The sequence below is a fragment of the Canis lupus genome, chromosome 9, assembly GCF_003254725.2.
Source record: "Canis lupus dingo isolate Sandy chromosome 9, ASM325472v2, whole genome shotgun sequence".
Taxonomy (NCBI): Eukaryota; Metazoa; Chordata; class Mammalia; order Carnivora; family Canidae; genus Canis; species Canis lupus.
Genome location: NC_064251.1, coordinates 57012788 through 57039703, shown reverse-complemented (window position 1 = coordinate 57039703; position 26916 = coordinate 57012788). Strand labels below are relative to the sequence as shown.

The window sequence follows — 26916 nt, the reverse complement described above, 5'->3', positions numbered from 1 at the left end:
TTTTGTTTTTAAAAATAGAGGTTCTGGGCAGCTCCTGTGGCCCAGTGGTTTAGTGCCGCCTTCAGCCCAGGGTGTGATCTTGAAGACCCCAGATCGAGTCCCATGTCAGGCTCCCTGCATGGAGCCTGCTTCTCCCTCTGTCTGTGTCTCTGCCTCTCTCTTTCTCTCTGTGTCTGTCGTGAATAAATAAATAAAATCTAAATAAATAAATAAATAAATAAATAAATAAATAAATAAAATCTTTTAAAAAAAAATAGAGGTTCTCCCCTATTCAAAAAAGTGCCCTTGATCCTGATCTGTGGTTCATCTAGCTGTTCTTTTGCTATTCCGTCTCTTTGCACCCTTGGCTCACCTGTACTTCTTTGGCCATTTCCCTCCTGCCTCTTTCTGGTGTCTACTCCTCTTGCTCAGCCTTAAACTGAGTGTCCTTCACATAACCAACCCTAGGCACTTGTATCATCTCAGTCACTATTGCTGGTGTCATCCATAGCCTATGAGCTGACAGGGACACCAGATCTGGCTTCTGACTTTGAACTCACATCCAGTGGCTTCCCACTGAAGCCCAGCCTGCCTGTCTTTCCCCTTTAAAATGCAACACTAGAGGTTCCTGGGCGATTCAGTCACTCAAGTGTCTGGCTCTTGATCTTGGCTCAGGTCCTGATCTCGCTATTGTGAGTTCAAGCCCACGTTGAGCTCCACGCTGGTTATGGAGCCCACTTAGAAAATAATAATAATACAATAAAATAAATAAAATGTAAAACTATCCTCTGCCCTTCCCCAGTCCTACTCTTGATCACTCTACTATTTTTTATTTTTTTTAAGATTTTATTTATTTATTCATATTCTCTCTCATAGAGAGAGAGAGAGAGGCAGAGACACAGGGAGAGGGAGAAGCAGGCTCCATGCAGGGAGCCCAACGTAAGACTCGAGCCCATGAATAAATAAATATTAAAAAAAATACCCATGTATTCAAAGAAAAGATATTTTATTTATTTTTTAAATTTTATTTCTTTATTTGAGAGAGAGAAAGGAAGAGGGAGAGAGAGAAAGAGAGAAAGAGAGAGAGAGCATGAGTGTGGGAAGGGGCAGAGGGAAAAGCAAACTACTGGCTGAGCAGGGAGCTCGACACAGGGCTTGATCCTAGGATCTTTTTTTTTTTTTTTTTTATCCTAGGATCTTGAGATCATGACCTGAGCTGAAGGCAGAGACTTAACTGACTGAGCCACCCAGGTGCCCCAAGAAAAGATATTTTAAAATGATTCTTAAGTAACACCATTACTTACTAATGGTATATGTGCATGTTCTCAGACCTTAGAATCAATCAGACATTGACTCCATTACTTCCTGTTCCACACTGATTTGCATGAGTTATTTGCTTCTTGTCACATCAATTGATGAAAATCCAGCTTTACAAAGATGTGATATCACAGAGAGGAATGTAGGAAGGTCTAATGCTGATACTGTGAACTACTTCCAACTACTAGTTTTCAGTGTCCAACAGATGATATCATTGTTTCTCTCCAAAATTGAAAGTATTTTACTATGCTCCTGTTCATTTGCTATGGCACCTCAGGGTATCTCAACACAGTTTCGGAACCGTGGGTCTATGCTTTTTCTTTGATTAGATTTGAGCTTTCTCTTCTCAGCTTCTGTGCTCATTCAACTGCTGCTTCTTCCATGAATCTTTCTGGCCAAACTGGGCCTGAAGCAAAATACATCTAAACAAAACTATTTCCCCACTTGGAATGAAAATCCCTTCCTCTGGGATCCTATAACAATTTAATGTAAAGTGTAAAAGATACAAATTGTTTTCTGATAACCACAGTGTAAAAAATGCCATATTTCTTTATTTTTCTAAATCAAATAAAACCAGCTTTAAGCCCCAACTGGCTGAGATCATGGAGACTTCTAGTACCTGGCATATGGGGGTAGCTTTTTCCTTATTCCTGGGATTTTTACACTATGCAAATCTGAACTGCCCACATCAGCTGTCTGCAGAGGCTTCCACAGGCAGTATTCACTAGTCCATTTGAAAGTGGCTGGCCCTAATCCCTGTCCAGAGCCAGGCTGAGCAAAAGGACTCTTTCCTGGCTCTTCAGGCTGAGTTGGAAAGGTTTTGGTGATTGATTCCAGGCATTCACACTACCACCACCCCTGTCCAGAGCCCTACCCACAATGGGGCTCTGTATGAGTGGGGTAAAAGTCAGTGCCTCTCTGGAAACCTGCTAAATGGGGGAATCCAACCTTTCCCTTTGGTCCCCCAGAGTTTTGCATGCAGCTGGCTTAGGGGCTGGATGTGACCCTCAGATGTGTTTTGTTTGGCCAATGGTGGTGTTATTAGTCCATTGCAACGCTTAACCTTGAGAGATGTCACAATTACTACCATCAAGACCCTTGGCCACTGCATAGAAACTATTGTTTGGAGCTGAGTAAGGACTGCCCCTCTGAACAAGACATGGGATCTGTAGTTGGCCACATCTGCAGTTGTTACTCACCTCTGCACGGCCTCTCCAGTACTTTGAATTTAAGACCCTGGCCTACACTTTGAAAAGAAAGCCCTTTCGATATTATATTCTGACCTCAAATACAAAAATCTGTTAACTCACTCTTGGGGGCAAGGATGTACCAGACCCAAGGACTCCAGGTCCAGCAGCTCTTTGCAGGTGTGGGGACGGTGGGTGGCTGTGATGGAAACATTTTTTTCATTCTCTGCCAAGAATCTACAGCAGCAATAAAGGTAGGTAGGACAGAGCCTCATGTTATTATTTTTTTTAAGATTTATTTATTTATTTATTCATGATAGACATAGAGAGAGACAGAGACACAGGCAGAGGGAGAAGCAGGCTCCATGTAGGGAGCCCGACTCGGAACTCGATCCCGGGTCTCCAGGCTCACATCCTGGGCCGAAGGCAGGCACTAAACCGCTGAGCCACCCAGGGATCCCCCCTCATGTTATTTTTAATGATGTTACTAGCTAGCATTCATTGGGTCCTTACTAGGTACCCAGTCCTAGGTAAAGAATCTTATAAATATTACCTTGTTGAATTCTTCAAAAATTGCTTCCAAAAGAATGTAGCGGAATCTAAATGTCCCGTGGCCATGAGAAGCGTGGGGGTGAACAGGAAAAAATGCAGTTGATGATGCGGCTTAAAAGCAGAAGGGAGGGAGGTGCAAACCCGAGGGAGGTGCAAGCCCGTGGGAGAAGGGCTCTCCAACAGGCCCTGGGTGTGTGCAGGGGACCCAAGCCAGTGTGTCCACAGTATCATTAGGTTTGGTGGCAACAACTATACCGGTTGCTTCTGCCTCAGTTTGGTCTGCCCCATTACCAATTCTGGCTCGTGTGTCCCACTCTCCCCTCTCGGTCCCTCCAAGCTGCTCACCACCCTTAAGCTCAGACCTCCAGCTTCAGCCCGGCTCTGCTCTGCACCCATCGCCCCCACCTGCCTATCTCCTGGAAGTGCAGCGGCCAAGCCACTAGCAGACTCCCCGCCGTCACATGACTGGTGCGTAAATCACAGGACTCTTCTACCCCCAGCGGCTAGTCCGCACTAGGGCTCTGCAGAGGCTGCAGCCCGCGCATGCGCTGCTCCAAAAGCACCTGCCCGGCCGCGGACCAGCCCAGGGCATCCTGCTGCCGCAGCCCGCCCGGCGCTCAGGCTGGGCTGGGGAGCCGTGTTGAGGGCTCGCCTGGGTACGAATCCCCAAGAAGTCCAGGTTCTGGTTGTTGATATGCTCCTAGATAGCAGTGCACACAGCCAGAGCTCTCTAAGGAGAGGGTCAGGGCACTGGGGCTGCGCCTGGGCGTTGATGTTCTCCCCTGGGCATCAGAAAGAGCGCGACTCCCCGGTCTGCGCTTAGAGCCATGTGACCTTGGGCAAGTGACTTGACCTCCCAGCGCACCAGGAAAATTCAATAATAATAGCACTGACCCCGTGGGGCGGTAGTGAGAATCAGTGAATATTCATGAGGACCCTTTGCGTGATGTCTGGGCTGTATCAAAGGATAGTAGGCTTAAAAAAAAAAAAAAAAAAAAAAAAAAGGATAGTAGGCTTGATGATTGACAGGATGAGTTTACCTTAAAGGGTAGGTCAGGGGATCCCTGGGTGGCTCAGCGGTTTAGTGCCTGTCTTCGCCCAGGATGTGAGCCTGGAGTCCCGGGTGGGAATCCCACATCGGACTCCCTGCATGGAGCCTGCTTCTCCCTCTACCAGTGTCTCTGCTTCTCTCTGTGTGTGTGTGTGTCTCTCATGAATAAATAAATAAAATCTTTAAAAAGAGGGGGAGGCAGGTCATCTCCCTGGCTCCTCTGAGGCCTCAGAATAGCAGGGAAACTTTATTGTCCTGTTTGACAGATATGGAAATCAAGGCTCAGAGATATCAGAAGGTCTCAAGCCAGATCTTGGATTCCACATCCAGGAAGATTCCAATCCACCACTCCAGCGTCAGGGGTTCCTGAGTGAGTTCACAGTCTGTCACCTGACTTGCTTTTTCAAACATCCTTATTTAGAATAACATCCTTTCCGATTTTTGCCATCCCTAGTGAACATCTCAGGTACACATCCACTGGAAAAAAAATTCTTTTTTTGTCCTTCCCCCTGCAGGAAATAACAAACTGCTATATTTTATTTGCCTGTGACCTTTGAGGAAGTGCCACACAGATTCCAGCTACCAAAATGTCCTGGAGCCTTGCAGTGAGGCCTACCCCTTGGGGCTTTCCTCTCTAACCTGCTCCTCAGACTCTCTTTCCATCACACTGGCCCCCTCTCAGTTCCTGGAAAAGCCAAACTCCTTTCTGGCACTCGACCTCTGCATTTTCTGAATATCTGCCTGGCACCCTCTCCGAGACCCCTCTTGCTACCTTTTACTCATCTCAGGAAGCCTGCCCTGATTGTACCTCACCAGGTCCACTGGGTCAGGTGCTCTGTCACTCACTCTCACAGCTCCCGTCCTGCTTCAGCACTTATTAGGACAGTAACTCAGTGCTGCGTCTGACTCCTTGACTCCTGGCTGTCTCCTCAGCTAGAATACTGGCTCCTTGGGACACCTTGGTTGCTCAGTGGTTAAGTATCTGCCTTTGGCTCAGGGCGAGATCCCAGGGTCCCAGGATTGAGTCCTGCAGGGGGCTCAAAGAATTCTTTTTGCCTGTGTCTCTGCCTCTTTCTGTGTCTCTCATGAATAATAATAACAAACAAATAAAAATACTGGCTCCTTGAGGGGGCAGTCTCTGGTGGCTAAGGGGGGAGCATGCAGCATTACAAGTGCATCCTAGATTCCCTCACATTTACAAATCATCTCCTCCTACACTGAGACTATTAATACCTTCCTTGGGTAAAAGGCAGAGCCCAGATGTGAAATGATAGACAAACACTCCCTGGGAAGCCATGAGAAAGTTCTGTTGAGGTAAATTGGGGTGGGGACAAGAAGATGGTCAAATCTTCCTGCCCTGGGGCTGGTAGCTGAACTTAGACATGTGGCCTCTTGTCCTGGCTCTGCCATTCTTTATAGTGTGTGACCTGTGGAAAGTCCTCCTATGGGCCTCAGTTTCTTTAACTGTTACTCAGTGTAAACTAGTGATTCAGAATTCAGATTTTGGAATTAGATCTTTCCTTTGTCACTCACTAGCAAAGCTCTTAACCTCTCTGAGTCTCAATTTCTTCATCTATAAATATTATTACACATCTTAATAACATTAAGCAAAAAGGACTTAGGGAAGCCTGGCTCAGTGGTGGAGCATCTACCTTTGGCTCAGGGCATGATCCCACATTACTGGGATGGAGTCCCGCATAGGGCTCTCTGCATGGCGCCTGCTTCTCCCTCTGCCTGTGTCTCTGCCTCTCTCTGTGTGTCTCTCATGAATAAATAAATAAAAATCTTTAAAAAAAAATAGACTTAGCTCACAGAATTGTTCCAAAATTTTAACGAGTACTCACTGATTTTATGACTTCTAGCTCTCCTAGCCTTTTTATTTTTAATCGGCTCACCCTTTTGCTTTTCTTTGAAGCCAGATGAGTCCTGTGCCATATTTAAAAAGTAACCTCCCTCATCAACCAAGAAAGTCCATCAAAAACTGACCTGCCACCACTTTGGTAACGTGGACTCCGGTAAAGAGATGCTGAGACCTGAGTTGTCCTACAGCATATTCCTATCAGATCTGGGACTTCACAACGTCTAGCCTTTATGCGCCCAAAGACTCGGATCCGAGCCTGCCTTGTACGTGGCCGTAGCTCCAAAGCCCGGAATAGTAGCTTGCATAGAGTCATGAGAGACCACTCAATATTTACTGACGAATGTTACACAGCAACTCTAGCGCTCAATTCTCTGAGCCTCGGGTTGTTGTTGTTTTTTTTTTTTACCTGAAAATGGAGATAAAAAACAATTCTTCATTATTGTGAGGATTTAATGAGATGATGCAGTAAAGCGCTCAGCGTGGAGCCTGACAAGTAAGAACTCCGTGAACGGTGGGTGGGTACGTGGATATGGGTACCCAGAGAGAGATGATGTCGATTAACCTCCAGTTCTGTCGTGGTTGGGAGTCTCCGAGTTCCTCGAGTGGGCAGCGGAAAGACGGAGGGTTCCCAGGAGGGGAAACACAGGACATAACGCGGCTTCAGGAAGAGCGAGCGCATCAGCAGCCAGTGGCCAGGTGCGGAGTCGGCGGCGGGGACTTTAGGACCCTGCGCCCCAGGAGCGCGCGACAGGCGGGGCGCGCGCGGCGCGTGAGGTGAGGGGGAGGGCGCGGCTTTCGCGCCAGCCACGGACCGCCTCGCGTCCAGCCGCATCTCGGGGGGCGGGGCTGAGCTCCCGGGCCGCACTGCGATTGGCGGAGGCGGGCGGGTGACGCTGACGGCTGGCGCGAGGCCCCGCCCCCGGCCGGCCCCGCCCGCGCGCGCGCGCGCCGGCAGGTCGGTAGCCTCGCTCTGGCTCGCGCCGCGCCTTCGCGCCGAGTCCGTGCGTCAGTCGAGCCCGAGCGCGGCTGCGGAGCGGAGGTCTGCGGCCGGCACAGCGCGCGGACCCGGGGAGGTGGCGGTGTCCGCGGGTGTCGCCTGAGGAGACCCGCAGCCCGGAGACTCGCGCAGCGCGATGGCCCCCATTGGCCTCAAAGCCGTGGTCGGAGAGAGTAAGTGGGGTCGGGGTCCTCCTGCGGGCCAGGGCTCGCCCTACCTGCCCCCGGCGCCCTGGCCTCCGCGCCCGCTGCTCGCCCCGCCCGGCCGGGGGCTCCGGGCTGGGAGGGTCCCGTTATTCCGGCGCCGCCCTCCTCCCTGGGAAGTCCCTCCCGGCCTCCTGCGGCCGGCGCCCGCTTCCCCGCTGCCCCCGCTGCCCCCGCTCTTCCCTTCCCTCATTCCTCCCCCTGCATCCCCAATCCCGCTCTTCCCTCTTTACCTCCCCATCGCCCCCTCCTCACCCCCGTTTCTCTCCCCTCACCCCATCCCCCCTTTACGCCATTCCTTCTTCCTCCTCCCCCTTCACGAACCCCAGCACCCCATCCCTCCCCTTCACCTCGCCTTTATCCCCTGCAGCCCGTTACCCTCCCCTTCGGCACCCAACACCCTCCCCTGCACCCCCATTCGTCTTCACTCCCGTCACCTCCCTCCCCCCTTCGCCTCTTCCCTTCCTCGCCTCCTTTATTCCCCGAGCTCCCTGATTCCGTTCCGTTCTCTGCCTCCAGTCCCTCCCTCTTTCCCACTCCGCTTGGTGAATCGTGACGAGCGAGATCGCGGCCCGCGCCGCCACCCCCACCCCCCACCCCCCACCCCCTCCCCCTGCGGGAGCCCGAGCCGCGATCCCCCGCTGCGGAGACCCACCTGGGAACCGCTCGGCGCGCGCGGGCCGCCGCGAGCCTCTCGCCCAGCCCGGGCCGCTGCCGCCCGCCGGGGAGAAGCAGCCTGTTTCTCCAAGGGCTCGGCTCTGCGGCGCTGAGGCCGCCTCTCGCCTCCTCCCGTGCCGGGGTCGTGACTGTAAGGGCGGGGTCTTATCTGGGTCCCGACCCCTTCCCAATCCCTCGGGAGAGGCGGAAAGCTTCTGCGAGCGGCGGCAGGAGCGGCCCTGCCCTGCACCGCAGTCTGCAGTCTCCCTGTTGGCAGGACTCAGCCCTGGCTTGGCTTGGCTGGACGTTTTGCAGGGAGGAAAGGGTTGTTGATGGGTTTGGATGAAAGGCTCCGCGTCAATGGGTGTTTAAAAATGGATGGTGGTTGAGTGTCGGCTGCAGCGGAGTGAGGGCTGTTGGTGATAATATTTGGAAACGGCGTCCTCGGTGCTAAATAAGATTGATGGTAGGTGTGTAGACAGTGCCTCTTCGGCATTTTGGCGACTTCTTTAATAAAAAACGTGTAAGGCTTTCTGTGGCTTTTGCTACCTCTTTCGGATTTAGGAAGGAAATTAAAACTGGGCTTTTCTCTGCAGGAGATGGTAAGAAAGGAAAGATAATAAAAGTGGTGGAAATGACCGTATTTCCTTTCCAGTGATTCTGTTATTATAGCGCTCTCTCATCAAACGTTTTTGGCTGTGTAGCGTTCCTTTTGAGCATCATAACTGTTTTTCTTCCCCAGTTCTTCCGTTGATATATAGGAAATATTCCCACTTGTTGTACAACCTGACCTGACCTATTGCATCAGAAGAAAATTGTGATTAAAAACTGGACCCCAGATGAGCAACTTTTGAAGAGTGCCCACAATAATACCTGCCTTCCTCATGCAGTAAAGTTCCCGAATCATTTATCTTCTATTTTCTTAGGTGAATCAAGGCAGTTGGGGCTGGAAGGACCCATGAGGGATCTTCTAATGTCATTTTACCTGTGGGAAAGAAATAGAGGCTTGTTAGCAGTTAAATGATTTGCCAAAATCAGTGTTAATTAATTTTTTAAAACCTAATACCCATTTCCTTGCAACATTAGTAAAAGATAACTTTCTTCATTATTCTGTATATACCATTTCCTTCCAGTAGCCTTTTAAAAGGGTTTTGGAATGTGGAATGTTGTTATATGTTACATTCTTTCAGATGTTATATTTGAATATTGTGCTTTTAAGATAAAAACCTTAAGTGTTTTTTTTAATTATTTATTTATGATAGTCACAGAGAGAGAGAGGGAGAGAGAGAGAGAGGCAGAGACACAGGCAGAGGGAGAAGCAGGCTCCATGCACCGGGAGCCCGTCGTGGGACTTGATCCCAGGTCTCCAGGATCGCGCCCTGGGCCAAAGGCAGGCGCTAAACCGCTGCGCCACCCAGGGATCCCAAAAACCTTAAGTGTTATAGAAATAAGTTTTTGCATCCTTTTGCCAGGACCCTTGTATATGTGGTAGCCCCTTATTCCCCCTCCCCTTTTAGAAATCAGCATAAAGATAAAATCAATAATGCAGTAATGGCTAAAATTTCCTTTCTGAAATAAAGCAAGACTACTCTTTATGAAAATCAAATTAATTTTACATAAAATTGGTGAATACGTGAACAGCAACTGTTCTGATAACATTTGAGTTGTGTATATATTTCCAGAAAAATACTATTGCAATTATTTGTCAATGACACAGGTTAATTCTGGTTTGGGTTTCTAATTTTTCCTTTCTCTAAAAAATAAAAGTAAAATAAATATTTTTATTATTTTAAAAATATTATTATTATTTTTAAAAGGTTTTATTTATTTATTCATGAAAGAGAGAGAGGCAGAGACACAGGCAGAGGGAGAAGCAGGCTCCGATGTGGGACTCCATACCCGGGGCCCCAGGATCATGACCCGAGACAAAGGCAGACGCTGAGCCACCCAGGTGTCCCAAGATTTTTTTTTAACCAACATGCACCAGTTTAAATGTCTCCTACACAGACAGCCTGGTCTTCCCAATCTAAATTAACACCTGATAGTCAGTGTTGATTGTATTTCCTCATTTTATTTTCTTTGTAGCACTTAAAATGAACTGAAATGATCTTGTTCAGATTTGTTTTTTGTGAGGCTTTTTTTTTTTTTTTTTTGTATTTCTTTTATTGTTTCATCCATTTGAATATCGCTTCCAGGAGAGCAGGGTCTTTATCTGGCATGTTCATCACTGTACTCAATGCTGATGGTGGCGGACTCAGTCAACCATCAATAAATATTTATTGAATGTCAATGAATGAAGCATACAATGGAGAGCACGATAAGTGTAGTTTTTGGCTCCTTGTCACATCTTTCTGAGTTGAGTTTTAAGAATGGCAGTAGGAACAGACAACAGAAATAGAGGAGGTAGGTCTACTTTAAACTGTTTCTTCAGCAATGTTAGTTCACAGCCAGCTAGGAACTATGGGAGACTAAAATATGGGACATTCATATTGTTGTGACAGACATAGACAATCCTGAGGAGTTACTGCCAGGTTTTCCCTTTCACCCCCTATTGCTTCCCCCATGTAGGATATACTCTGTGAATTGCATGTCCTTGTTGATAGTCTTGCCCAGCTAGACCAGAAGTTCCTTCAGGAGAGAGTAGAACCTTGTCTTATTCTTTTGTCTATCTTTAGTGTGTGAATTAGTGTTTGGTACTCAGTAGATGAACAAATGGCTTAACCTTTATGTATAGTAATTCAGAGAATGGGCTCTTGGAATTAGACTGCCTGGGATAAAATTTTGGCTCACCAATCATTAGCCATGTGACTTTGGCAAATAATAGAACCTTTTTGTGCTTCAGTTTCTTAAACTATAAAATGAGTTATAGCATCTACCCTGTGGGGTTCTGGGAGGATTAAATGAGGTAGTGCAGGTATAGCACATAGCATGGTTCTTAGCACACAGTAAATTCAGTATGTATTATCAAAGTGAAAAGATCCACAAAAAAGGTCAGTAAGTGTTAGAGAATTTTGAGCACAAGCGCTAGCTGTCCTGTGGGGCCAGAGTTTAGGGGGAGAAAGGAGTCTCAGAAACATTTCTTGAAAGGGGCAGCTGGGTAGCTCAGATGGTTAAGGGTCTGCCTTTGGCTCAGGTCATGGTCCCAGGGTTGAGCCCTGTTTTGGGCTCCCTGCTCAGGGGGGAGCCTGCTTCTCCTTCTCTCTCTACCCCTCCTCCCTGCTTGTGCTTCCTCTCTCTCAATTAAAGAAGTAAAATCTTAAAAAATTTTTTTTAAAAGATTACTTATTTATTCATGAGAGACACAGAGAGAGGCAGAGACATAGGCAGAGGGAGAGGCAGGTTCCCTGAGGGAAGCCTGATGTGGGACTCTGATCCCAGGACCCCAGGATCATGACCTGAGCCAAAGGCAGATGCTCAACCACTGAGCACCCAGGTGCCCCTAAAAAAATTTTTTTTTAAGATTTTATTTATTTATTTGAGGCGGTGGGGAGCTGAGCTGGGGATGGGCAGAGGGAGAAGTGGACTCCCTGCTGAGCTGGGAGCCAGTCTTGGGGCTTAATCTGGGACTCTGGGATCATGACCTGAACCAAAGGCAGATGCTTAACCAACTGAGCCACCCAGGCACCCCTAAAAAAATTTCTTGGGGATCCATGGGTTGCTCAGTGGTTTAGTGCCTGCCTTCGGCCCAGGGTGTGATCCTGGAGTCCCGGTATCAAGTCCCACATCGGTCTCCCTGTGTGGAACCTGCTTCTCTCTCTGCCTGTGTCTCTGCCTCTCTAGCTCTGTCTGTGTCTCTCATGAATAAATAAATAAAATCTTTAAAAAAAAATATCTTAAGTGCAAAGGAACTGGAAAATGAGAGAATCTGCCTGAAGAACCTATGGATAAATTGTGATCTGATCTAACTTCTGTTTCCAGTTCTGCTCATATCTTGACCCTTTTATCTTTATTTTCTTTCTATAAAATATACTTGTTTTCTGCTCTCTACAAAGAGGTTGTAAGAGAAAGGAAGATTTCATTTTTTGTGGCATTTTATGTCTGTTTTATGTTAATAGATGACATTTCAATCATGTAAATCCATGTTGTAATCCAGAGTTTATTTCTGTTCCCTGAAGTTTTGTCAGTATATTACAGTGATGCAAGGAGTTCAAAATGTACTGTCTCTCTTTCTTGTTGTTTCCTAGCTGCTCATAATTTTTCCTCATATTTGTTTATAAGAATCACATTCCTCTGGCAAAGAATGCAGTTTTGATTTGCACATTAAGTACATACCTTTTTCTGATTGGGCCATGATTCGTAGGATGTGTTAGAAATTAGAGAGCATCTAGGGGATCCCTGGGTCACTCAGCGGTTTAGCGCCTGTCTTTGTCTCGGGCGTGATCCTGGGGTCCCGGGATCAAGTTCCACATCTGGCTCCCTGCATGGAGCTTGCTTCTCCCTCTGCCTGTGTCTCTCATGAATAAATAAATAAAATGTTAAAAAAAAAAAAAAGAAAAAAAGGACATCTAGATAGAAGCAATCTTCTCTCATTCTTATACTTCTTTTTCTGTAGAAACCTGATCACAACCTGAGCGAAAAGCAGATGATCAACCACTAAGCCCCCCAGGTTCCCTCTGTAGGAACTTTGGTTAGCATATAAATGACAAGTATTTTTTGAAATATATTGCATACATACTGTATTTTTTCCAATTTTAAAATCAAGGTATAATTTGCATAAAGTTCACCCTTTTTAGTGAATGTTTCTTCACGTTTCATCCATTGCATGCAGCCATGTAACCATCAAAATATAGAACAGTCTCCTTCCACTCCCAGCAAACACTGAACGGTTTTCTGTCCCTAAAGTTTAGCTGCTTCCAGAATGTCACATGAATGGAATCATACAGTATGTAGCTTTTTATTTTATTTTATTTTATTTTATTTTATTTTATTTTATTTTTTAAAAGATTTTATTTATTTATTCATGAAAGACAGAGAGAGAGAGAGAGGCAGAGACACAGGCAGAGGGAGAAGCAAGCATCATACAGGGAGCCTGATGTGGGACTCGATCCCGGGTCTTTAGGATCATGCCCTAGGCTGAAGGCGGTGCTAAAACCGCTGAGCTACCCAGACTGCTCAGGCATCCAATTCTTGATCTCAGGGTTGTGAGTTCAAGCACCGTGTTGGCCTCCATGCTGGGTGTGGAGCCAACTTAAAAAAAAAAAAAAAATATATATATATATATATATATATATATATGTATATAAATTTTAGCCATTCTGATAGGTATTGGTTTGATTTTTTTTTTAAGATTTTATTCATTTATTCATTAGGGATGCAGAGAGGCAGAGATATATGCAGAGGAGAAGCAGGCTCCCCGCAGGGAGACTGATGGGGGGGTACACGACTTAATCCCAGGGACCTCAAGATCATGACCTGAGCCAAAGGCAAACTCTGCTCAACCACTGAGCCACCCAGGTACCCCAGTCTGATGGTTTTAATTTGCCTTTTGCTAATGACTGATGATGATGAGAAGCATATTTTCATACATTTAGTATCAATCTGTATATTTTTGGTGAAATGTCCAAATCTTTTGCATATTTTTAATTGGGTTATTTTCTTATGATTGAATTTGGAGAGGTCTATATATTCTGGGTGCAAGTCCTTTATCAGTGATATTATTTAAAAATTTTTTCTGAAAAAAATATTTTCTCATAGTTTTGTCTTGTCTTTATTCTATGAACAGTATTTTTCAGAGAAGGTCTAATTTATCAATTTCTTCTTTTATGGATTCTGTTTTTGGTATCCTAGCTAAGAAATCCTTGCCTAGCCCAAACTCACAAAGATTTTCTCTGTTTTATAAATTATCTGTGTTTTCTTCTAGAAGTTTTATAGTTTTATTTTTTAAAAGAATTTATTTATTTATTCATGAGATACACACAGGCAGAGACATAGATGGAGGGAGAAGTAGGCTCCCTGCGGGGAGCCCGATGTGGGACTCAATCCTGGACCCAGGATCACACCCTGAGCCGAAGGCACACGCTCAATTGCTGAGCCACCCAGGCGTCCTGAAGTTTCATAATTTTAGGCCTTATATTTAATCTTAGATCCATTTTGAGTTAATTTTTATTTTTTTAATTTCTTTTATTTTTTAAAGATTTTATTTATTTTATTTTATTTATTTTATTCATGAGAGACAGAGAGAGAGAGGGGCAGAGACACAAGCAGAGGGAGAAGCAGGCTCCATGCAGGAATCCCGATGTGGGACTCGATCCCAGGACCCTAGGATTATGCCCTGAGCTGAAAGCAGATGCTCAACCGCTGAGCCACCCAGGTGTCCCTCCACTTTTATATTTAAAAGATAGAGTAAAAATAATAACTTCAAATGAAAATAATATGTAGATTAGAAATGTAATTTTAGGGACACTAAAATTGCACTTGGTGTGGAGCCTGCTTACGATTCTCTCCCCCCTCTCCCTCTGCCTCTCCCCCAACTTAATAGATAGATAGATAGATAGATAGCAAAGGATCTGTGTACATATCTTTTCAAAGAAGATATACAAATGGCTCAATAAACAGATGAGAAAACTGCTTATCACTAGCCACCAGGGAAATGGAAATCAAAACCACAATGGGGCAGCCCGGGTGGCTCAGCAGTTTTAGCACCACCTTCAGCCCAGGGCATGACCTAGAGACCTGGGATCGAGTCCCACGTTGGGCTCCCTGCATGGAGCCTGTGTCTCTGCCTCTCTCTGCCTGTGTCTCTGCCTCTCTCTCTCTCTCTCTCTCTCTGTCTATCATGAATAAATAAATAAAATCTTAAAAAAAAAAACTCACCAGTGGAGGCATGCCTGGGTGGCTCAGTGGGTTAAGCACCTGCATTTGGCTCAAGTCACTATTCCGGGGTCCTGGAATCGAGCCTCAAGTTGGGCTCCCAGCTCAGTGGGGAGTCTTCTTCTCCCTACCCCACCCACCATTTGTGCTCTTTCTTGCTATCTCTTTCTCTCAGATAAATAAATAAAATCTTTTAAAAAAACCCCACAACTCTTCAAAAAAAAAAAAAAAAAAAACCCCACAATGGAATACTACTTTATATTCATCAGGATGGCTATAACAAAAAAGACAGATAATAAAAATTTGGGGAGAATGTTATGAAATTGGAACCCTTACACACTCCTGGTAGGAATGTGCAGCCACTCTGGGAAAGGAAACGGTAACTCTTTCTTCAAAGAGTTAAATATAGTTATCATATGACCCAGCAGTTCTATTCCTAGGTATCTACCCAAGAAAACTGAAAAAGACATGTTAAGAAAAAAAATAAAAAATAAAAATAAATGTAACATAAATTCTATTCCATGAATATGGTATATCGCTCCATTTATTTAAGCCTTCTTTGGTTTCTTTCAGCAGTGTTTTATAGCTTTCGGCATATAGACCTAGAACATATTCTATTAGATTTATACTAAATATCTCATGCTTTTATTCATTCTATAAAGGGTACTATTTTATTTTATTATTATTTTTTTATTTTAAAATTTATTTATTCATGAGAGACACAGAGGGAGAAGCAGGCTCCATGCAGGGAGCCTGATGTGGGACTTGATCCCGGGACTCCAGAATCACGCCCTGGGCCGAAGGCAGGTGTGCTAAAGCACTGAGCCACCCAGGGATCCCCAAGGGTACTATTTTAAATTTCAATTTCCATATAGATTTTTATAAAGTGATTTTGTCTTCTGCAACTCTATTAAACTATATGCAGTTCTCTTTATAGGTTGCTCCCTTATTTGGGAAGCTAAGAATTATGACTTTAACATTGCAATATAGCTAAGAAACTAAAATATTAAAAGTAAATTTGTTAAAATATCAGTTCTTCCCAAACTGGCCTATAGATTCAACACAATTCCAATCAAAATCCCAGAAATAGGGATCCCTGGGTGGCTCAGCGTTTGGCGCCTGCCTTCGGCCTAGGGCGTGATCCTGGAGTCCTGGGATTGAGTCCCGCATTGAGCTTCCTGCATGGAGCCTGCTTCTCCCTCTGCCTGTGTCTCTGCCTCTCTTTCTCTATGTCTCTCATGAATAAATAAATAAAATCTTAAAAAATATATATTTCTGGGATTTTTTTAAAAGATTTTATTTATTTATTCATGAGAGAGAGAGAGAGAGAGAGAGAGAGGCAGAGACACAGACAGAGGAGAAGCAGACTCCATTCCATGCAGGGAGCCTGACGTGGGAGTCGATCCTGGGAGTCGATCACGCCCTGAGCCAAAGGAAGGCACTAAACCGCTGAGCCATGCAGGGGTCCCCCAGAAATATTTTTAAAATAGAAAATAGATATGCTGATTCTATAATTTATGTGGAAAAGCAAATGAACCAAAAGAAGCAAAACAATTATGAAAAAGAACTAAGTTGGACAACTCATAATACCTGGTTTCCAGTCTTACTTTAAAGCTACAATAAATGACTAGAGCGAATATTGATGAAAGCATACATATAGATCAATGAAACATAACACTGAGTTCAGAAATGGACCCACCCACGTACGGCCAACTGATTTTCAACAAAGAACAAAGACAATTTAATGAAAAAAAAGATAGTCTTTTCAATAAATGGGGCTAGAACAAGTGGACACTCACATACAAAAAAATTCACACACGCACAAAATGAACCTCCTAACTCACACAATACATAAAAAGGGACGCCTGGTGGCTCAGTGGTTGAGCATCTGTGTCTCAGGGTGTGGGATTGGCTCTCTGCTCAGTGGGGAGTCTGTTTCTCCCTCTCCTGCCCCTCCCCCTTGTACATGCTCAAGTGCTCACCCTCTCAAATAAGTAGTTTTTACTTTTTTTTTTTTAAGATTTTATTTATTCGTGAGAGACACAGAGAGAGAGAGGCAGAGACACAGGCAGAGGGAGAAGCAGGTTCCATGCAGAGAGCCCGATGCAGGTCTCCATCCTGAGACTCCAGGTTCACGACCCAGTTCGAAGGCAAACGCTCAACCACTGAGCCACCCAGGCATCCCATAAATTTGTTAATTTATAAAATACCTCCTGTAATAGTTGTTATGATCGTCTTTCTCATTTATTCTGTTTGTGCTATTATTTTCATGGAAATATATGTTAGAGACTTATCTGTTTTAATTTTTTTTTTTTTTTTTAAGTAGGCTCCATGCCCAGCACAGAGCAGGATACTGGGCTCCTCGATCTCACCACCCTGAGATCATGAGCTGCGCTAAAATCAAGAGTCAGACACTTAACTGACTGAGCCACCCAGGTGCACCCCCCCCCCCACACACACACATTTTTTAGCAGTTTATATTCGGGCAAAATTTCTGTAAGAGGTGGTTTGGGACTCAGGTAACATTCATATGTTACCCATCAGATGTAAGTATATATATCTGCCACAGGATCCAAAAAGGGCTTATTGAATGTGCACCAAAAGATTTTCCCTCTGGCTTTTTTGGCATGCAGCACCTTTTAGAAAACAGGTGTTTGGCAGCTAATGAAATATCTTTTCTTTAGTAGAGTAGTCAGGCCAAATCTTATAGTCATTACTAGCAACTCAGCAGCCATAAAATTTGAACCTTCGTCCATGGCTCACCTATATGAGAAATGCTTGGAGAATCCCTAGCTTCTGCTTTTTGATTGCTTCAACCAGTTGCTCTGTGCAAGGCTGTTCCTAGCACGAAAGTTAGGGTGAGATGTCCAAGACTTCATCTGAATTTTAGCAAATCAGAGTTTTACTTACCATTTTCCCTCCATGCAGTTTTTTTAGTTAAAAAAAAATTTTTTTTTTTTTTAATCCATGAGAAGCAGTATTAGGTAAGTGGGAAAAATTTCTGGACCAGAAGTCAGAACATCCAGCCAACAGTTCCAGTTCTCACACTTAGTGGTAAGATGACCTGGACATCTTATTAAACCTCTTTTTAAACTAGGAATGCTGATTTCAGCATTATACAATTCTTTTAAGGCTCACATTAAATAATATACGAAAAAATTGCTTGGAAGACAAAGAGTCACTATAAGGGACTATTATTTACAGATTGTTTACAGATATAACTACAGAGATTAGTTTACTGCTCAAGATTGGTGAATAAGTTATTAGAAAAGTCAAGGAAATCAATCACTATGCTTTTGATAGACACAAGATCTAATAATCATTAGACAACAGCTAGCTGTTGTCCATTCTGATGCCCTTTGGGGAGAATTTGCATTGCTTAAAACAAAGCAATTTGCTTCTGATATACACTGATCTGATCTTAATAGGTGTCTGTGGGGCTCTGAAGCAAGAGTAACTATTGATGGCTCAGATTGCAAGCTCTCAGGACAGATTTCCAGTATTCCTTTTGTTTGTTTCTTATATACCACTGATATTTAACTTTATTTATTTATTTATTTATTTATTTATTTATTTATTTATTTATAAGTAAATTCTACATCCATCATGGGGTTTGAACTCACAACTCCTTTTTTTTTTAAAGATATTTTTATTTATTCATGAGAGACACACAGAGAGAAAGGCAGAGACCCATGCAGAGGGAGAAGCAGGCTCCACGCAGGGAGCCCAATGCGGGACTCCATCTGGGGTCTCCAGGATCATGCCCTGGGCCAAAGGCAGGCGCCAAACCGCTGAGCCATCTAGGCTGCCCTGAACTCACAACTCTTAAGGTCAAGAGTCTCACGCTTCTACCAACTGAGACAGCCAGGCACCCCATGATGTTTCTTTCACTTTAAATCTCTACTAATTATTTGGCCTAAAAGCTGACTTGTAGGAAATGAATGAGCTATTAAGTGTTTATCACACTAAGAAAATCTATTTCATTCTTAGGAACAATAACAACAAAATTAGAGATAGAAATAGAGAAAAACAATTTAAAAAAAAAAGAAATAGAGAAAAACAAACAAATTTTTAAAAAATTCCTGGAGCTTAGCTGTGAAGATACAGATTTGAATTGGACTTTCCAACAGTCACTCCTTGTTTGGAGGATTTCTGAGATGTCAGAGAAACCCCAGTCATATATCACTGCTTGTTTCCATTTCAGCCTGCCGCGGAAGGTTCTGAGACCACGTGTTTTCATTCATTCAAACAGTATTTATGCAATCTCCTCTATGCCAAAAGCTGTGCTATGGGCAGCAGATATAATGGTGTATAAGTAAATCTGGTGCTAGTGAGATTCAGACAGGCAATGGTAGCACATCAGGTTAAGTCCCTGAGAGGTATGATGATATTGGAGCACATGGTGGAGCTTCTAACAAGGCCTTGGGAATGAGGGAGGCTGAGGGAGACTTGGAGAATTAGGGGAGTTAACCAGGAGAAGGATGGTGTTGGTGGGGCCTGGGGGAGATTAAATCAAGTAAATGAATGTCTGGGCTTGGCAAGAGAATGTGAAAGAAAAATTCAACGTATCTGGAGATCTGGGGTGAAGGAGTATGCAGAGCAAAGTTGGAGAGGTGCTTGGGGCTTTCTTACCCTTGTGAAGGACTTTTATCTTTATTCTAGGAGCAGGAGGATGCCTCTGAAGGTTTAAGTTAGGGGAGAGACGGTTAGAATTTAGTTTAGGGACACCTGGCTGGCTCAGTCAATAGAGATCTGACTTCTTGATCTCACGGTCGTGAGCTCAGACCCCACATTGTGTTTGGAGCCTACTTTGAAAAATTAAAAAAAAAAAAAAGAAAAAGAATTTAGTTTAGAAAGATCTGTGGTTGCTGCATGGAAGACAGTGGGAGGGAGGGAGACTAACGGCAGAAGATCCCATTAAGAAGCTCTTGTGGTGGCCCAGGCTAGAGACAGTTGAGGTGAGCATGCTGAGCTCTGCTGGGGATGTAGAAGTCACAGCAGCTAGAGAGAAGATTGACATGAAGGAATCTGGAGGTAGAAGGGTCAGGTCATCATGATTGCTTGGATGTGCGGGATGGGAGGTCGTGCCATTCACTGAGAGAGAAAAGGGAAGAAACAGGTTTGCCAGGGAAGGTATGCTTCATAGGCATTGTGTCTGTGGACTGTGTAAGGGACAGCCAGTAGGCAGCCAACAGATGTATCCAGAAGGCCTGGGCTGGAGATTTGGATTGAGGCCTCCCCAGGTGACAAGCTATGGGATCAGATCACAGAGGAAAGGGCCTGCGTTTTCCTCTAAGAGATGCCAACGTTTTGGATCAACATAGGAAGAGTAGCTGGCAGCCTTGGGAGTCAGAGACAGGAAGGTGAATCTAACAGAGCAGTGTCTATGATTTTGTGACTCACAGGGCCCATTGTCAAACTGTCTGGAAGCAAGCTTGAGCCGGCAACCAGGACTCCTTGTTTAGGAGTGAATCTTTGCTTTCCAAGCTGGGAGGCTTGGCACTTGGATACTTTTCCAGAGTTATTCTGTGTCTTAAAGTCAATCCATGTCTATATGAATTTCATTGTTCAGGATTGTTTTGAGGAGGAAATGAGGATATAGTTGTAAAGCTCTGAGGATAGCATCAATGTGTAGAATCTTGGCTCTGGGAACAATCTTAGAAGCGTTTAATCCAGACTCCCACCCAGGGCAGGAAGTCAGATTGTCTAGTCTGTTGTATGAAACACAGTGGCAGGTTTTTTTTCCCCCTTCTCTGTGGCTACTGGGGACAGAGTCCTTTTTTTTTTTTTTTTTTTTTAAGATTTTATTTTATTTATTACTCAGAGACACAGGGAGAGAGAGAGAGAGAGAAAGAGAGAGACAGGCAGAGGGAGAAGCAGGCCCCATGCAGGGAGCCTGATGCGGGACTCGATCCTGGGTCTCCAGGATCAGGCCCTGGGCCGAAGGCAGGCGCTAAACCGCTGAGCCACCCGGGCTGCCCCTGGGGACAGAGTCTTATTTTCATGTCTGTTTCACTGTAGATTTTCACAATGACAGGTATAAGCCACTAGCAATGTTATAATAGGGAGGAAAGGCCACTTATGTTGTGCTTAGATGTAGCTCAGGACTTTCTAGTTGATTCTAATCCAGTCACATATGATCCTCATGAACTTCCTCTAATGATAGTAGAAACAAAGTTGCTTCTGTTGCAGCTGAGGGATGGGAAGGAAGACCTTTTAGGCTTAGATGGTTTTCAGAGCCCCCAGGCTGAGAGGGACCTGGCAATACAGACCTTGGCCTCTTCTCTTACAGTTCTTTTTCACCCATCTTCTTGGGCGCTGGTGTACCTAGGAGAGGAAAGAGAGAGGCCTCTCACTGGTCTCCAGACACATCAATATTGTTGGGGCTAGTTGCTAGGGATTTGAGGAAAATAAAACATTGCAGCCCAGCAAGAGTTGCCCTCCTGCTCTGTTAATTTCACACTCTAGGCTTTCCACAATAGACTACTTTGAGGCAGACCCTTTAAAAATTACTCACCCTACAGACCTAATCATGTTTTGGGTAAAAGTTCTTCAGGATTTTAATATGAGGCAATTGTATAGCTGCTGAGTTTCTAGTTTGCTTTCCCTCAGGATGAGCTACCTTGAACTTTACTGTTTTGGTTGTGTGGTGGGGTGTCTCTCCCTCTGTGTCACCCCCTCCTATTTATTCTTTAAGGAACTTCGAAATTCAAGTTAAAGTCTAACTTTTTTTAGGCTTTAACTGAGACCTGTGAAAGGTCTGTATGAGATCTGTTTCTCATACAGTGGTAAAACCCATTCTTTCCCTGCCCCCAATCTTACTAAAAATGTCCAACATTCTGAAAAGTTGAAAGAATAGTATAATGATCATCCACTTACCTTCTACCTAGATTTAACAGTTGTTAATCTCTTGCTATCTTTGTTTTTATCTCTCTTTTTACTGAAGGGTCAGGGTTAGGGGTTAGACATTGCAGAAGAAAAAAACAGTGAGCTTGAAGATACAGAACTAAAAACTATCCAAAGTGAAACACAGAAAAAAGTCCTGAGGAAAAAAACAAAAAGCGTCAGTGAGTAAGACAACTCCAAGGAGCACGGTGTATATACTTGGGAGTCCTTAAAGAAGAGAAGAATGGGGCGGGGGGTGGGGGCAGTATATAGAAACAATATTTGAAGAACTATTGGCTGAACTCTTTCCAAATTTGATGAAAACTATTAATTCTCAGATCCAAGAAGTTCAGTGAACCCCAAGCATAAGCAGCCATGAGGAATTCTACACCAAGGCACATCATAACCAAATTACTTAAAAGCAGTTATAAAAAGAAAATGTTTAATTAACCAGAGAGAAAAGACACACGATATACAGAGCGGAGATAAAGATGGTACAGATTGCTTGCCAAAAGCTGTGTAAGCAAAAGGCAGTAGAGCAGTGACTTTGAAGGACTGAGAGGTACAAAATATTAACCTAGAATGCTATACCCCAGAGAATATACTGTATCCTTCAGTAGCAAAGCTAAATAAACACTCTCAGATTGTTAAAAAAAAAAAAAAAAGTTGAAAGAATGCCTCACCAGCAGACCTACACCCTTGAAATGATACCACAGGGGAACTTGCATCTGCCCAATAGAATGCAGAGCTCCAGAAACGATGACTGTTGCTGAACATAAAGCCAATTATGCTGAGACTGGTTGTCTTCCCTCTAGTGCACCACTGTTACTCTCAACCTCCATCTATTCACCATCCTCCTGGGATCTTTTTCACCTGTCTTGTTTTTTAATTAATTCATTCATTTAAAAAAATCTCTGCACCCATTGTGGGGCTCAGACTCATGACCCCAAGAGCAAATGTTACATGCTGTACTGGCTAAGCCAGCCAGGCGTGCCCCTCTCCTCTCTCGTTTTGAATCATCCTGTCTTCTGTATTTCATATCTTCCGTTCTTGGTTTACTCTCTCCTGTTTTGGTGGAGCTTACCTCCCAGGAGCTTCTGGAAAATGGGAGGTAGTTTTTTGGAGCCTTGCATATCAGAAAATATTTTACTCTTAATGCTTAATTGATAGTTTGGAGGAGCATAGAATTTTACATTGAAAATTGGTTTCCTTCAGAATTTTGAAGACTGCTCCTTTGTTGTCTTGTTTCCAGTTTTGCCTTTGAGAAGTTTGAAGGTATTTGATTCCTGATCCTTTAGTATATGTCTCATATCTTCCCTTCTGAAACTTCTACTCTGTCCTCAGTGTTCTGGACTTTCATAGTGATTTGCTGTGGTGTATGCCTCTTTATCTATTGTGCTGGATGAGGGTCAGAAAACTTTTTCCATAAAAGGTTACATAGTAAATACGTTAGTTTTTGTGATCCACCTGTGATCTCTGCTGCATCTTCATCCTTTTTTCCCCACACCTTTAAAAGTGTAATAGCCATTCTTAGCTTAAGGTCAGTACAAAAATAGACTGCACACCGAATTTGGCCCACAGGCCATAATTTGCTGACCCGTGTGCTAGACATTCAGTGGATCTTTCTGTCTGGCAACTTATATCATTTACTACTGGGAACATTTAAAAAATAATTTCTCAGGGGCACCTGGGTGGCTCAGTTGGTTAAGCATCCAACTCTTGGTTTTGGCTCAAGTCTTGATCTCAGGGTCATGATATTGGGCCCCAACTTGGGCTCCATGCTCACTGCAGAGTCTGCTGGAAATTCTTTCTCTCCTCTTCATTTGCCTCTCCCTCCCCTGCTTTCTCTCTCTTTCTCAAATAAAATAAGTAAAATCTTAAAAAAAATAATTTCACAATTATTTCCTCTCCTGAGTTTTCTCTTTATGCAATTAGTACTATTTAGATGTTGAACCTCTTGGACTGGTCCTCCTATTTTCTTATCTTTTCAGTTATTTATCTCTTTGACTTTTTGCTGTGTTTTTCAGATTTCCTCAACTCTATCTTTCAACCCTTCTATTTAATTTTAAATATGTGCTGTCATGTTCCTTAAAAATTTCTTTTTTTTTTTAAAGATTTTATTTATTTATTCATGAGAGACACACACAGAGAGAGAGGCAGAGACACAGGCAGAGGGAGAAGCAAGCTCCATGCAGGGAGCCCGACGCGGGACTCAATCCTGGGTCTCCAGGATCACACCCCAGGCTGCAGGCGGCACTAAACCGCTGCGCCACCGGGGCTGCCCTGTTCCTTAAAAATTTCTTTCTTTCTTTTTTTTTTTCCTTAAAAATTTCTAATAGCCTTTTTTCTTTTGTAGCTTCCTATTCTTGTTTCACAGATGTGGTGTCTTCCTTTATGTCTTATTTATTTATTTATTTATTTATTTATTTATTTATTTGATTTTATTTATTTATTCATGAAAGACACAGAAAGAGGCAGAGACACAGGCAGAGGGAGGAGAAGCAGGCTCCATACAAGGAGCTGGATGTGGGACTTGATCCTGGGACTCTGGGATCATCCATCCCATGCCTGGGACCAGGCATCCCTTATTTATTTATTTTAAAGATGTTATTTATTTGACAGAGAGTGAGAGAGCACAAGCAGGGGGAGCGGCAGAGGGAGAAGGAAAACAGGCTCCCTGCCGAGCAGGGACCCTGATGTGAGGCTCAGTCCCAGGACCCTGGGATCTTGATCTGAGCTGAAGGCAAATGCTTAACCCACTGGGCCACCCAGGCTCTCCATATCTCTCTTTTTATTTTTATTTTTTTTAAAGATTTTATTATTCATGAGACACAGAGAGACAGACAGACAGACAGACAGGCAGAGGGAGAAGCAGGCTCCATGCAGGGAGCCTGACGTGGGACTCCCATCTCTGGGCTCTGGGATCATGCCCTGGGCTGAAGGCAGGCACCCAACCGCTGAGCCACCCAGGCGTCCCATGTTTCTATTTTTATTTTTATTTTTTTAAGATTTTATTTATTTCTTCATGAGTGACACAGAGAGAGGCAGAGACATAGGCAGAGGGAGAAGCAGGCTCCCTATAGGAAGCCTGATGTGGCACTCGATCCCAGGACCACGACGTGAGCCAAAGGCAGACGCTCAACCGCTGAGCCACCCAGGCGCCCTATGTCTCTTTAAAAAAAAAAAAAAAATTAAGGGACTCCTGGGTGGCTCAGTGGTTGAGCAACTGCCTTCAGCCCAGGGCATGATCCTGGAGACCTGGGATCGAGTCCCACATCGGACTCCTTGCATGGAGCCTGCTTCCCCTCCCTCTGCCTGTGTCTCTGCCCCTCTCTCTTTGTGTCTCTCATGAATAAATAAATAAAATCTTTAAAAACAAATTTTTTTTAATTATCTGCATAGACTGTTTCTTCCAGGTTTTGTTGTTGTTTTATCTCTATTTTCCACCTAGGAACTTTGATTAAGTGGGTAGCAAACCCAGTGACTGGCTGCTTGTGATTAAAATGAGAGACTTAAATGTTGATTGGAGCTCTGGGCTTGTGAATGGGGCTGAACTAGGTGAGCTGTTTGTGGGGAATCCCCAATGTCAAGGTCTTTAGATTTTTCCTTCTTGGGCTTGATTGCCCAGAGAAGTCTGTCTCCTGCTTGAGAGATAAAGGTCTGGCTACCAGAATTCTGGAAGCTGAGTAGATGAAGAGGGCCAGAGGTATGGAGGGTAGTTCTCAACAATCCGTACACATGGTCGTTTAGCCCCTTTGTTTTCACTATTAAACTCATGCTCAGAGCTGTGCCTTGGGTTTCACAGTTCAGGGACCCTGTACACTCTACACTCTCTGGAGAGGAAATTTTCAGTGTTCTGCCATGTTGGGAGAAGGACAATCACCCAATGACCGGAAGTGGTAGAAGGAATCTAGGCTATAACAGTTGGGACTCTATCCCAAATACCTTTCTACCAACATGCCTTGTATTCCCTGCCACTCCCCCTACATTCTTTTAAATTCCAGAGGTACCTGGTGCTTCCAGCTCCTGAAACTGTTGAGGATTCTTTTATGCACATTTAATTGGTTTTCAGTGTTCCCTGCTGCTGGCTTAGTATTCCACTTCAGATAGATTCAGCTTTCCTAGGCCTGCTAAGTCACTTACCACATGTCTACTGTAGAAAATAAGAGCACAGACTCAGAATTTATAAATAAGACTATCATTTCTAGGAAGGAAGGATGGGAGTGGCCAGCAGCCAGAAGCTGGGGACCCCACACCCTAGATTTTTTTTTTTAAGTTTTATGTATTTATTCATGAGAGACACACAGAGAGAGAGAGAGGCAGAGACACAGGCAGAGGGAGAAGCAGGCTCCATGGAGGGAGCCCGACATGGGACTCGATCCCAGGTCCCCAAGATCAGGCCCTGGGCTGAAGGCAGCACTAAACCACTGAGCCACCTGGGCTACCCCCTAGATTCTTAATATAACAAAATGACTGGCTCTTTTGGCCACCCCCCCCCCCCTTTCTTGCTGAGAGGAGAATGGAAACCATCTGCTACAGGTTTTTTTTTAATTTTTTAAAAATTTTTATTTATTTATGATAGTCACACACAGAGAGAGAGAGAGAGGCAGAGACATAGGCAGAGGGAGAAGCAGGCTCCATGCACCAGGAGCCCGACGTGGGATTCGATCCTGGGTCTCCAGGATCGCGCCCTGGGCCAAAGGCAGGCCCTAAACTGCTGCGCCACCCAGGGATCCCCATCTGCTACAGTTCTAAGGCTAACTGGGCAGTAAACAAAAGCCTGACTAAACAGAGACAGGTGAAAAAAATATTTGGGACACCTCAAATCCAAAAGTTTCATTCTGAATTGAGCTCATTAGTTCACTATGAAGCAGGAAATCAAGTGAAGCTAAAGTCATTTTTTTAATGGTATTATTATTATTTTTTTTATGATAGTCAGAGAGAGAGAGAGAGAGAGAGAGAGAGAGAGGCAGAGACATCGCAGAGGGAGAAGCAGGCTCCATGCACCGGGAGCCTGACGTGGGATTCGATCCCGGGTCTCCAGGATCGCGCCCTTGGCCAAAGGCAGGCGCCAAACCGCTGCGCCACCCAGGGATCCTAAAGTCACTTTTTTGATACTGGTATCCCCTCCTGGACCCCAACATCAATCTTTCATGGAGTGGTCTTTGGCATAGAACCAAGTTACACAATCTGTAGAGACGAATTTCTCCAGTCAGTTCTCTGCCACCTACCCTTCCCTAGCTGAACGCTGGGCAGAGACCACCATCCCAACACACAGCCAACTCCTATGCTGAGGGCAGTATTCAAATAATACCTAGGTAAATGGGGGAGGGAACAAAGCGAGCCCACCTGGACATTTTGATACAACAGATTGCCAGAGAGAAATTGTCCCTGTGTAGGTGACTTAAGCAGAAAAG

General features: G+C 44.4%; 1 protein-coding gene across 3 annotated transcripts in view; it reads left to right on the top strand.

Annotated features, from left to right (window-relative positions):
* Positions 1 to 6906: 6906 nt before the first annotated feature.
* The window catches only part of STXBP1 (syntaxin binding protein 1), a 74226-nt gene continuing 54216 nt past the window's right edge, over positions 6907 to 26916 (top strand). For 2 of the 3 annotated variants that reach the window (XM_025475218.3, XM_025475216.3), the window contains exon 1: positions 6907 to 7117. In XM_025475218.3, coding sequence (XP_025331003.1) covers positions 7081 to 7117 — 37 coding nt within the window. In that variant the 5' untranslated portion in view covers positions 6907 to 7080. The remainder of the gene's footprint in view (positions 7118 to 26916) is intronic. The other variant, XM_025475217.3, reaches the window with a different exon arrangement.